General features: G+C 36.7%; 2 protein-coding genes across 2 annotated transcripts in view; one reads left to right on the top strand and one right to left on the bottom strand.

The window, feature by feature from the left end:
- The window catches only part of LOC103071031 (coiled-coil domain-containing protein 170-like), a 55,243-nt gene extending 42,974 nt beyond the window's left edge, over positions 1-12,269 (bottom strand). Inside the window, exons 1-3 of the mRNA XM_007460073.1 lie at positions 12,118-12,269; positions 4,974-4,992; positions 3,582-3,710 (exon numbers count right to left, since the gene is read on the bottom strand). Of these exons, the coding sequence (XP_007460135.1) occupies positions 3,582-3,710; positions 4,974-4,992; positions 12,118-12,269 (300 nt within the window). The remainder of the gene's footprint in view (positions 1-3,581; positions 3,711-4,973; positions 4,993-12,117) is intronic.
- A 559-nt stretch (positions 12,270-12,828) lies between these two features.
- Positions 12,829-13,055, top strand: part of MTHFD1 (methylenetetrahydrofolate dehydrogenase, cyclohydrolase and formyltetrahydrofolate synthetase 1) — a 58,586-nt gene continuing 58,359 nt past the window's right edge. The window contains exon 1 of the mRNA XM_007460060.1: positions 12,829-12,955. Within this exon, the coding sequence (XP_007460122.1) occupies positions 12,915-12,955 (41 nt within the window). The 5' untranslated portion in view covers positions 12,829-12,914. The remainder of the gene's footprint in view (positions 12,956-13,055) is intronic.

Here is a 13,055-nt window from a genome sequence, read left to right as displayed (position 1 = left end):
TGCGGAGCACAGACTCCGGACGCGCAGGCCCAGCGGCCATGGCTCACGGGCCCAGCCGCTCCGCGGCATGTGGGATCTTCCCAGACCGGGGCACGAACCCGTGTCCCCTGCATCGGCAGGCGGACTCTCAACCACTGCGCCACCAGAGAAGCCCAGACTTCATTCCTTTTTATGGCTAAATAACATTCTACTATATGGATATACCACATATTGCATATCTACTCATCAGCTGATGGATATTTGGGTTGTGTCCACTTTTTGGCTTTATGAAAAATGCTACAGTGAACATTCATTTACAAGTTTTTATGTGAATATATTTCTAATTCTCTTGTCTATATACCCAGGAGTGGTATTGTTGGGTCATATGATAACTCTATGTTTAGCTTTTTGAGTATATGACTTTTATTTTTTCAGTATATAACATTTTTAAAATGACAACATTTTAGAAATGGAGAAGAGATTAGTGGTTGCCAGGAGTTGGGGATGGGAAGGAAGTGGGTGTGGATATCAAATGGCAATGGGAAGGATCTTTGTGCTGTTAAAACTAATTGTTCAGCATTTTGATTGACTGTTTAGAACTTGATACACACAAACACACAAATGAGTACAAGTAAAATTGGGGGAACCTGAATAATATTGGTGGATTGTATTATATCAATGTCAATATTTAAGCTGTTACATTATACCATAGTTTTGAAAATTTTGGGAGAAACTTTGCAAAATTTACAGTGGATCTCTCTGTATTATTTCTTAAAACTGCAAATGAATCTACAATTACCTCAATAAAAATTTCAATTAAAATTAATAATAACTGGTTCTCATATATTTTTCTTTAGCTGCAAAATGTATATTGCCTCCATTCTCCCCTCCAGAGCTGGCTGCATCTACCAGCTTTCTACTATTTGCCTTTTTACTACACTAAGGGAAGAAAATATCTTATCTGCAAAAAACACTGTCATATTGTCCTCACAAATAAAAGTTTCCATGAAAATCAAATAAAAAATACTGGCAAAACACATTAAATTTATCTTCAATTTAAGACACTAGGCCTTATTATACATATTATCAGTAATTTTTTTTACAAGTTGTTTAACTTTTTTTTTTTTTTTTAATTTTTTCTTGGCCGTGCCTCATGGCTTGTGGGATCTTAGTTCCCCAACCAGGGATCGAACCCGGGCCCCCTTCAGTGGAAGTGCCAAGTCCTAACCACTGGACCACCAGGGAACTCCCTGTTTAACTTTTACTACTACAGCAGCCCACCTAGCACTATGCAAGAGTTTTAGCTAAATATCATATTGCCTAAACTAGACAACACAATCACCAACTGAATACTTTAATATTTATCCCTTCTATCCCTGGCTTTTCCTAAATATAGCTCTCTTGCACCTGTTTCTCCATTATTGGACAGAAACACATGATAATTATTTTTGTATGTCCCACAAAGAGATAAAGTTAATTATAACAAAAGATGTAAATGTATGCAGTGAAGAGAAAAACTGTCTCATCAAGACAATTGTGTTCCTGTAGGATTAAATAATAGGTTATTGGAAAAGGGAAAGATGACTCATGCTGAAGGTACTCTACTGAAATCACTAGACTTTTTTTTTTTTAAATAAGTTTGACACAGTTAAACTGTCACTAATTTTTATTAAATTCAGAAAATGCCAATATGAGCTATGGAATACTTTTTAATGTATATAGTATCTAAAATCAAGTCAAAATGAGACCTTGTAGAGCCTTTTAGATATCTGTTTTGACAAATAGATGAAAAATATGTTTAGGTACCAAATGCTTTATGTACATGTAGAAAATTGCTTTTAAAAAGTACTTGGAAATTCTTGAAAATAGCTTACATATTTTCTTTAAACAAGGTTTAAAACCTGTCTTTTTTGACAATTTGGTTTAAAAGGCTTTTTATGAATTAGGTGTAGACATAAACCCTAATTGAATCCAAATCCAAATTATCAAAAATCCCAAACTTCAGAAGTATTAGTAGTAAGTTATTCTGTGGAGAAGAACAATGCTACCCATAGTAAAACTGCTACAATTTTCAGGGATTTGCATCACATTTTATTCCTGAAAGAAAAAGCTAAGAAATGTCTCCAAAGTGTCATAAGATTTATTGTATCTATGTAAATTATGTTTAAATTTAATTTCTATTCACCTCTCTATGCTAAAAGAGGGAAAATGTTAGCATAAAAAATTGAAAGAAATTATCTATCTATCTACATGAAACCTGGAGTCAGGCTATTGATAGATAAGATAGCAGAAAAGAACTTTAATGAGGTCCTGAGCAGAAAAGAGGTCTCAAGGAATAAAGCCACTCTTATGGGCTGAGTGTGTCCCCTCAAAATTCATATGTTGAAGTCCTAACCTCTAGTACCCCAGAATGTGACTGTATTTGAGGATAGGGTGTTTAAAGAATTAACTATGTTAAAATGAGATCTTTAGGGTGAGCCCTAATTCAACATGACTGATGTTCTTAATGAGAGGAAGAAATTTGGACACAGTGACCAAGCGAGGACACAGAGAACAGATGGCCATCTACAAGCCAAGGAGATAGGCCTCAGAAGAAACCAACTGTCTCATCATGAAAAAAATAAAGGTAATTATGTGAGGTGATGGACATATTAACCAACCTTATTGTGGTAATATTTTGCAATACGTGTGTATATCAAATCACCACATTGTACACCTTAAATTTACACAATGTTATGTCAGTTCTATGGCAATAAAGCTTGGGAAAACATTAAAAAGAAGAAACTAGCCCTGCTGACACCTTATGTTGGACTTCTAGCCTCCAGAACTGTGAAAAAATAAATTTCTGTTATTTAAGCCACCCAGTCCGTGGCACTTTATTATGGCAGCCCAAGCAAACCAATACAGACACCATAGATAGCTACTTATTCAAAAGGCTGGTCAATGTCCCAATAAAAGCAATTAGAACATTTTACTTAAAGGTAACCATAGAGGCAATACAGACATAAGCAGCCACATCATGTTACCTTTAACAATGACAATGGCCTTTGGAATTCCAAACTTGGTTACCTATCTCTTGCAACAAATGTTTAAGGGTACTTGAGTTCAACTAAAGAATTCCTATAGGCACTCTCTAGTTCATCACAGGGTGTCAAGGCATTTCTTACAAATGTGGTTTCTTTTTCATCTGTTGATATTACTCAGATGTTTCATTAAGTATTTAATAAGAGCAGTGGGTATTTGCCATTTGGTGCTATATTGGAAAGTGGGAACTCACCCTTTCCATTGAAAAATGCTTAATACATGTAACTATTATTATTATATACATTTTGAGTATGGCAGTTCCTAAGCAATGTTCTAATACTACAGCATTCAGCAGTAACTCAAAAGCGGCACTACATATTATACCATCTTCAAAGGGACTTCTCTGGCAAAAGACAGATTTGGGTCTACATTAGTGCTCCTCGGTGATAAGAGGCTTCAATATTGAGAAAACAGCAAAACTGAGTTCAGATAATACTTTGAGCTTTTTATCAGAATGTTTCTCTCCCTACAGAGGATATAATTTCCCATGGTGTTTTATTTTCAGGTAATCCATATACCTCAGCTAAAAGATTCTTGTATTTCACCAACAAACCAGCAAGGTCAGGATGGACTGGGTCAGCTGCCCTTTTGTTGCATGTGATTGGGTTCCTGGTGGGAACCACTTCAAGAGGTGGATCAAAACAAGCCTACAAAAAGAAATTTCAAATTAATTAATTAAACATGTAACTATAGATCAAAAACCGCAATGTTTTAGCCCACACAAACTCAAGTAAGTAACTCTAAATAAAATACAACTTTAAAATATTGATTTTGAGGTGCTATCCTAACAAATGAAATAGGTCTCAAGAAATTAGCAAGTAACATGTTAACCTAAAAGGCAACTTTACATTTTTCTAAAAATTCTTACCTGACAATTTACAACACCAGTGATAAGTAAATGCAGCACATCTAATAAACATAATTTCTGAGAGTGTAGGAATCAAGAAAACACATATAAAATGTCTGGGGAAATTTTAATTCACATCTAGTAAAACCTTTACAGAAACTTGAACTATTATAAGGTCACTGATGAAAGACTTACCAGTATTTGTTTTATTTTTGATTATAAATCAATTCCTATGCTTCTATAATTATACAAATTGATTTTTTTAAAAAATCTGATTTCAGTAAATCAACATCAATTTCATGTTTCTTTCACACCTTACTGAGGGTAAAAATTAGGGAGATTTACCTGTATTGCAGTATCTTCTCCTATTGTCAAAAGAGTGTATAATGTTCTAAATTTTAATTAGCATAACTGGTTAAGAACAAAGTTTATATGATTCAAATGAAGCCAAGAAAAATGTGTTAATCTAAATCTCTAAAAAGTATAAATATATCACATGGTGCTTAATGTATTAAAGGAACAAAATACATTTTTCTAAGGTTATCAGGTTTTAGAATTTTATGCTTACCAAGATACTAGGAACATAAGCCTGCATAAGAGAATACAAAATAACTATGTTTAAATGTTTAAAAAAATAGAGAACTTTTGAAAATGTGATTAAGTCACAAGAGACCACAAAGAATTAACATATTGGAAAACATGTTGGAAAAACAACCAAATAAGACCCTTAGAAATAAAAGGTGTAATAGTTTTAATTTGAAAACTGAATGGACACATTAAAAAGCAACTTAGACATAGCTGAGGAATGAGTGAACTCAAAGATGAAGGAAATTATCAAGCATATAGGAAAAAAAATAAATGGTGAAAGCGAGTTTAAAGGCAGAGAGATTGAAATGAGAAGGCCTATCATACGTCCATTTGGAGTCCAAGAAGGCTACATTCTAGAGAATGGGGAAGAGACACTATCTGAAGAAATAATGTTTTGATAATTTTACAGAATTGTTGAAAGATTCCAATCTAAGTGGTCTAGCAAATCCCAAGTGACTAAAAAAAATTTCTTTACCTCCACACTCATAATGAAACTGTAGAACATAAAGAAAGATCTAAAAAGCGGATAATAGAAAGGACAGATAATTACAAAGAAATAGCAGTTAGACTGGTGAGTGACTTCTCAATAGTAACAGGCTGAGAAACAGCAAAATGATATCTGTAATGTACTAAGAAAAATGTATCATCTTTTACTGAGTCTAAGATGCACAAATTTTCACATATCTGCAACTGGGCTGCAGCTTAAAGTTGATGCTAATTCATATATGGATAGGTTAGCTGAAAACATACTTCTGAATTTCAAAATACTGGATAAAATAGTAGTATTTCTTCAAATCAAGGATATAAGGTAACTGCCAACCAGAATTTTATACTTAATTATGTTTTAAGATTAAGAGTAAAATAAAGATATTTTAGACTAACAAAAATTGAATTTACCACTAATAGGTCCTCACTTAAGAGAATTCTAAAGGATGCATTTCACATAGAAAGAACTCACAAAGTCTGAGATACAAGAAAGACTAGTAAAAAAAAAGAACAAACAGTAAATATTATGTGGGTATATTTACATAAGTGTTAATTAATTTAAAAAGTGTGATTTATGGGATTGAAAATAAGGAATAGAACCAATGCAGGACAAAAAAAGCATATACACTGAGAGGAGAAAAACAGTTTAAAGCACTATAAAATATTCATATTTCTCAAGAGTAACCATACAGATTTCAGTTAATTTTGCTAAGTATATGTGTTAAAACAGCTAATATAACTAGTTAAACAATAGTCATACAGCATATAACTTATAAACTAGTAGAAAAGGAAAAAACAGAATGAGAAAAAAGAAATAAATGCAACACAACAAAACAAAAACAATCAGTTTTTGGTATGATAGGAGGGAAGAGGAAACAAAAATAATGGAACAAATAGATTACACATATGATGATAGAAATACACCCAAATAATCAGTAATATCAATAAATGCAAATGGACTAAACTTTCCAGTTAAAAGCAAAGATTAACAATGTTATTCAAAAAAACAAAAAACTGAAAACAACCCACATGTTAAATAAGAGTTTAATGGATAAGTAACTTATGGTATATTTGTACAACAGAATAATTATTGAATAATTGTACATAGATCAACACAAATCTCATGACGTAAAAGAAGTAACAAAAACACAAAAGCAGTATAATTCCATTAAACAAACTTTTAAAACAGATAAAATTAATATTTTTTAGGGATTCATATATGAGTGATAAGACTAGGAAGAGAAGCAAGGGAATGATAGACACAAAACTCAAATATCCACAATTTTTAAGTTTAGGTGGGAGTAAAGGGATTCAGTTAGTAAGGGGCACACAGGAAGGTTCTAAGGTATTGGCAGTGTTTTATGAAACTAGGTGATGGGTTCATAGGTATTTGTTTTATTACCTAATCTGTGTGTATACATTTTATAGTTCTTTTCTATTTTTTCATTCTATTTTTTCTATATTCTTTTATTCTATTTTTATTCTATGTTTTAAAAAAATCCATTCACAAAACAAAACTACGTATTTTTTAAGATGCATATATATCCAAAGATATACGTCAAACATATTAGACTGAGATGAGATAGAAACGGAGATGGAGAAAAAATAAAGGGAGAGGGGTCTTGCACAGAAAGATGATAGTGTACCATGAACTAAGCATGATTAACTTGACTGTGTACCTGAGATCTAAAACAAAAGGGCAAATTGATTAAAATGTGCTAAATGTCTTATTTTTAGTACACCACAATATCACTAAGATTTCAAACACCAATAATAAAAAGAAAAAATAATACTATGTTCAATTAGGTTTTTAATTTATAAAAGTAAGAAATATTCAACCAGAAATTAATTTTTGTAGTCAAGTTCTTTCAAATACAGCTTGAAAACTTTTCTTATTTCATAGTTTAGAAGATATGAACAAAGAGACATGCTGTACAAGAATATTCACTGTAGCTTATTTATATAAGAAAAAACTAAAATGTATAAAAACTGATATATTACTATAATTTGTAATGGAATTCTATGCAGCAGTTAACATGCCCAGACTAAATTTATGTGAATCAAAAAGAACTACTCTCATAAACATAAGATTGAGTGCAAATAGCAAGGTAGAAAGTTATGTCTAGTAGAATATCATTTATGTAATTTTTTAAATCCCCAAAACAACATAAGAAGCATTCACATATATCTAAAAACATGGACATAAAGGCTATACACTTTGTTCAGAAGTTATCTCTGAAAATGAAAAAAGGGCTTCCCTGGTGGCGCAGTGGTTGAGAGTCCGCCTGCTGATGCAGGGGACATGGGTTCGTGCCCCGGTCTGGGAAGATTCCACATGCCGCAGAGCGGCTAGGTCCGTGAGCCATGGCCGCTGAGCCTGCGCGTCCAAAGCCTGTGCTCCGCAACACGAGAGGCCACAACAGTGAGAGGCCCGCGTACCACAAAAAAAAAAAAGGAAAAAAAAATGGTACAGGATGGTCCAGTAGTACTTTCACATAGACTTGTAATAGCAGCTGCCCTAACACCCTCATCTCTCACCACCCCACTGGATTTAGATTTATTGATACTGAAGACACTTATTAAAGAACAATTATCTTTAATGAAACTTTAGTCTCATCCTCATTTTAATTATTTGATACTTAAAATCAATACTATATCAATTCTTTTTCTAAGAACCAGAGAAGAGACTTAAAAGAACAACTAAAATTTTGGTGAATTGAAAAGGGAGAATGAACTGCTCCTCAGTCCTGGCACAAGAATCATACAGGAGACAAAGGTTTTCTTAAGAATCCTATCCTCTGCTTTTATTTTTATTTCCTTACCATTTTATGAATCTTATGCTCTATTAAAAACAACTTATTAGTTTCGCTCATATTGCCTCTAAGAAAAAAGCTATGTGGCCCAAAATATATCCCCAGAAGCATGAACTGATCCTGCAGTATCTCAAGTACCACCTCCTTCCTTGATTCACGCAAGGTGAGGGTAATCTCTCTCTCCTCCTGACTCTTATAGTATATGATCTATACTTTTCCTTTGATTGTTATCTCATTCAATATTGTATCATGGGGACTTCCCTGGTGGCACAGGGGTTGAGAGTCCACCTGCCAATGCAGGGGACACAGGTTCAAGCCCTGGTCCAGGAGGATCCTGCATGCTGCGGAGCAACTAAGCCCATGCACCACAACTACTGAGCCCGCGTGCCACAGCTGCTGGAGCCTGTGTGCCTAGAGCCCGTGCTCCGCAACAGGAGAGGCCACTGCAATTAGAAGCCTGCACACCGCAGCGAAGAGAAGCCCCCGCTCACTGCAACTAGAGAAAGCCCGTGCCCAGCAATGAAGTACCAACGCAGCCAAACATAAATAAATTTATTAAAAATATATATATTGTATTATGTAAAAATCTTATGTCTCCTACTAAATTAAAGGTACATTAAGAGCAGAATCTATTTCTGGTTTATCTCTATCATCCCATACGAGGAACAAAAACTACAGATTGAACAACTAAAGAACCCAACAGTTCTTTCAAAAAAACCACCCTTATATACAAAGTTAACTTATACAGGTGATAGTACTGTTCTCCCAAACTTACCTTATAGAAATATAATAAAAATATAATAGGAGTCTGAAGTAAAAAATAAAATACATCAATATGACACAATTATTCTGTGAATTTAGGTTTGTACATTTTTACACAGTCATAAGATTCATCAATACTCACATTAGAAAGATACAGTATGCTATGCCTCATTTAGTGGAAAGTAAAAACCATAAATTTTTACCATATCAGGCACAAGAGAAAATTTCAAAACCAAGGTCAATTCTAGAAGAAACCTGAATTGTCCAGTATGAGTGGCTGCCCTGCACTATTCACCAAAAGAATGTTTGCACATCAAAGGAGCTGTTGCTAGGTGAACGCATCACAGAGGTCCAGGGAAGGGCAAAGAGACCTCCTAAAGTGATAAAGTAAGGCCTGTGGGTCTTTATTTCCCTAATTAATGAAGTGAAAACATAAAGTGGCTTCATCAAGCATGAGCGAACTTAACAACTCTTAGGAAAGTGATCCCACTGAAAGTAAACATTCTAGCAAAGGTAAAACATATTTTGGAGCTTTCTTTTGTGAAATTCTTGGAATAGGTCAAATTTTTGTACTTCAATACCTACACCTTATCAAGAAAGAAGTATTTTGAAAGGAGGAGAAAAATGATGATTCCATCTACAATTCCTAAAGCAAAAGATGATTTGTCTGAAAAACTGGTATTCTAATTCTTAGAAATTATGTCCCTATTATGTATTCTTGATACCAGAATCACTAGAATTACACTTCATATATCATCTAATCTAGTGGTTCTCAACCCTGCCCACCCCTTAGAATCTCAAAGATAACTTCAAAAAATACTGATACTGGGCCTCCCTGGTGGCGCAGTGGTTGAGAATCGCCTGCCAATGCAGGGGACACGGGTTCGATCCCTGGTCTGGGAAGATCCCACATGCAGCGGAACAACTAAGCCCGTGCGCCACAACTACTGAGCCTGCGCTCTAGAGTCCGTGAGCCACAACTACTAAGCCCACGTGCCGCAACTACTGAAGGCCACGTGCCCAGAGCCCGTGCTCCACAACAAGAGAAGCCACCGCAATGAGAAGCGCGCTCACTGCAATGAAGAGTAGCCCCCACTTGCCACAACTAGAGAAAGCCTGCGTGCAGCAACGAAGACCCAACGCAGCCAAAAAAAAAAAAAAGAAAGAAAATACTGATACTCTGACACTACCCCAAGTTCTGACTTAATTGGTCTGCAGTGGAGAGCCTAAGCACAAATATTTTTAAAAATCTACACAGGTAATTCTAGTGTGACTTTAGGGTTGAGAACGACTATCCCCCTATCTTTATTTACATATGATAAAAATGAGGCAGGGATAAAATTAGTATTAATAGGAATGAGAGTAATAGTTTAATAACTAAGCCAGGAAAATAAGAAATATCCGTTTTTTCCCTCTAAAACTAGATTTTAAAAATTACATCCCCAAGCAGCAGAAACATAACTATGAACAAGACAGGAAATTTCTTATAAAGCTGAAATTCTGGTGGAAAAAAAAAAAGATAGTAAACAAGTATATAAATAAATAAAATCATTTTAGATAGTGTTCAGTGCTGTGAATAAAATAAGCTAATGTATAGTAACGAGGAGGTAAGTGAGGGGGCAGTTTTTGATAATGTAATCAAAGAAGGCCTGCTTTGAATATATTAACATAATCATATTATACATTTTACTGGATAACCTGCCTTGATCATTTAACAATTTGTGAAAGTTGTCTTACAGTGCATCTATAGTATATATCCATTGTTCCTTTAACAACTTCATCCATCCTGATGGAGATTTTATTGTTTTTTACTATGTAAATTGATGCTGTGAGGAACACTTTTATACATATATGTTTGTATATACGTGTAATTATTACTCTAGGATGAATTCCTAGAAGTGGAATTAAAAGATCAAAGAAAGCACACATTAAAGTTTTGATAGATATTACCAAATAACCCTCAAAATTTTTGTAAAAATGGAACTTCTGCAGAAAGGATACACATTTTTTCAAGCAACTGCCATTAACAGGATTTGAATAAAAATATTTTATTTTTCTATCCTCTGTGAAATGATCGGTTCTCAGTCTTTGTCTTATTTGACCAATGTGCAATATACTCAGCAGAATTACTTACCTCTTACTCCTGTGAAACTCTTCTTCACTTGTCGTCTAAGGCTGCATATGCTCTAGGAGTTTTTTCTCATAACATGCTGGACTCTTCCATCTTCCTTCCTGGTTCCTCCTCATCTCTTTGAATTCTAAACATTGAAGTATCCTAGGCATCAGTCCTAGGTCCTCTCTCTACCTACACTCATTCTCTTCCTGGGCGCTCATCCAATCTCATGGATTTAACTATCGTATCTCTCGTTTATATGAATATCACTAAGACATCTGGATGTCTAAGAGGCATCTAAAAACATCTAAAAACTTATCTCTGTAATGGCAACTCCATCTACCAGTTGCTCAAACCAATCCCTTGCTTTTTTCTTTCTTACACCCTACCTTCCTCTCTTTATTGAGGTTTCTGCTCAAGTCAGATTCCTCAGAGAAGCCTCTCTTAGCACACTTCTAAAACAGCACTCTCCTGCCTCCCACCACCATTCCCTATCCTCTTAGATTGCCTATTTTTAAAAAATGCTAGGTCTTAACATCTAAAATTAGAATACATATTTCTTTAATTGATCATTAGCTGATGTGGGGGGAGCAACTTTATTGGTTCACCATGGTATCTCTAGCACCTAGAGCAGTGTCTTGTGTTGTTGACACAGTAGCTACTTAATAACTATCGGCTCAATGAAAGAATGAATGAATTGTACAGGTCACATAGAGATATTATAGTTGAAAACCAGGCCGTTAAGGTGCAAAGGCAACGTATTAGAAACATCCAGTTTTGGTCCTAATTTTAGGCACAGTTATGTATCTTTGACTTAGTTATCCTTCAAAGTCTATTTCTCCATCTGTAAATCGGGGTTTATGTCATCTTCCTCAGCAAACAAGAAGCTGTAGTCAATATCTATTTAGTATTACAATCACAAAAGTTTCACTACCTGTAATCTTCCAGGAACATCTGCTTCAATTTTCGTCTTAATTTCAGTTGTCCAGGTATAACATAATATGACGGTATGTATTCAGAAGTCCTTAACATTTTAAAGTTATTATACAGTTGGCCTTCAGTATTTTTGGGTTCCACATGCTCAGATTCAACCAATCCTGAGTCAAAAATTATTTTTTAAAAAAAAGTTCCAGAAAGTTCCAAAAAGCAAAACTTGAATTTGCAGCATACCAGCACCTATTTATATAGCATTTACCCTGCATCAGTCATCTAGAGATTACTTATCTAGAGTATGTGCTTAGGTTATATGTAAAAACTACGCCATTGTTTATAACGGACTTCAGCATTTGAGGATTTTAGTATCTGTGTGTCGGTCCTGGAACCAATCAGAAACTTGCAGGCCCAGTCCTCGCAAACACCCCCGCTGCCTTCCAAGAGGGAGGAGTGTCTGCCCCTGTCAGTCACTAGGCATCCAGTTTATGTAAGGCCAGCGTCCTTTCTCCAACCCCAGATCTGCGTGGGGGAATCTGGCAAAATCTAGACTCGCAAAAATGACGACCCTCCCCGTACTGGCCAACTTGGGGTTATCCACACCCTGAGGGAGCCACGCGGCGCTCCAGCTCCACTGGCCCGAAACAGCGGGCTGGGTTTCAACCATGGCGGAGTATCAGCTTCACCTGAGGAGATTTTAAAAAGTCAGAGGCGCCACCCAGACTGTCCGATTCAGTTTCTGACGGAGCCGGGGAGCGAGAACGCCGGACGCCGCCCCACACTCCGCAGGCCTACCCCCTGCCGGCCAGCCCGGGACCCACCCAAGCTCCCCACGGGGGAGCCGGGGTACAACGCTCCAGCAGAAGCCCCGCCCCCTCAGCCCACGCAGGCCTCCGGCGCCCGCCAAACTGGTCTCCCGCGAGACCGCCCCTTGGCTCCGCCCACTGCCCCGCCACCGAAAGGCTGGAATCGGGGGGCGTGAGTCCCTCTTCAGCTGCTTCGCTGCCCACACGATGGCGCATTCTCGCAAGGGCCCTTCCACCAGCCAATTATTTCCTCCATCCAGTCTTCCACAGAGTTCCCTCATCTTCCCGTGGCATTTCAGACCCTCAACTCCTCAGCTTTTCTCTAAGGGACCTACGTCCGTCTGGACCGCGCACGCGCGCATCCATGTCCAGGGGGCGCACGCGCAGTAGCAGGGTCGGCCTGGGCAGTCGCTAAGCGCGTGTGTTGGGCAATCCCGCGCCGCAGTGGAGCGAGTCGAGCCTCGATTTTGTCGGTGTCCATTGTGGGCAGCGGACTTATAAAGGTCATGGCGCCGGCGGAAATCCTGAACGGGAAGGTCATCTCTGCGTAAGGACCTGTCGTTGTTGTTAGGGCGTGTTGGGCTGCTGGCGAGGGCTGTGAGCAGGGTGTGCAGGTCCCTAAGGATCCTTTTTTTTTTTTTTTTTTT

Source organism: Lipotes vexillifer, unplaced genomic scaffold (genome assembly GCF_000442215.2).
Source record: "Lipotes vexillifer unplaced genomic scaffold, Lipotes_vexillifer_v1.1 scaffold672, whole genome shotgun sequence".
Taxonomy (NCBI): domain Eukaryota; kingdom Metazoa; phylum Chordata; class Mammalia; order Artiodactyla; family Lipotidae; genus Lipotes; species Lipotes vexillifer.
Note: the sequence above shows the minus strand (reverse complement) of the source record. Positions and strands in the feature narration are given on the sequence as shown.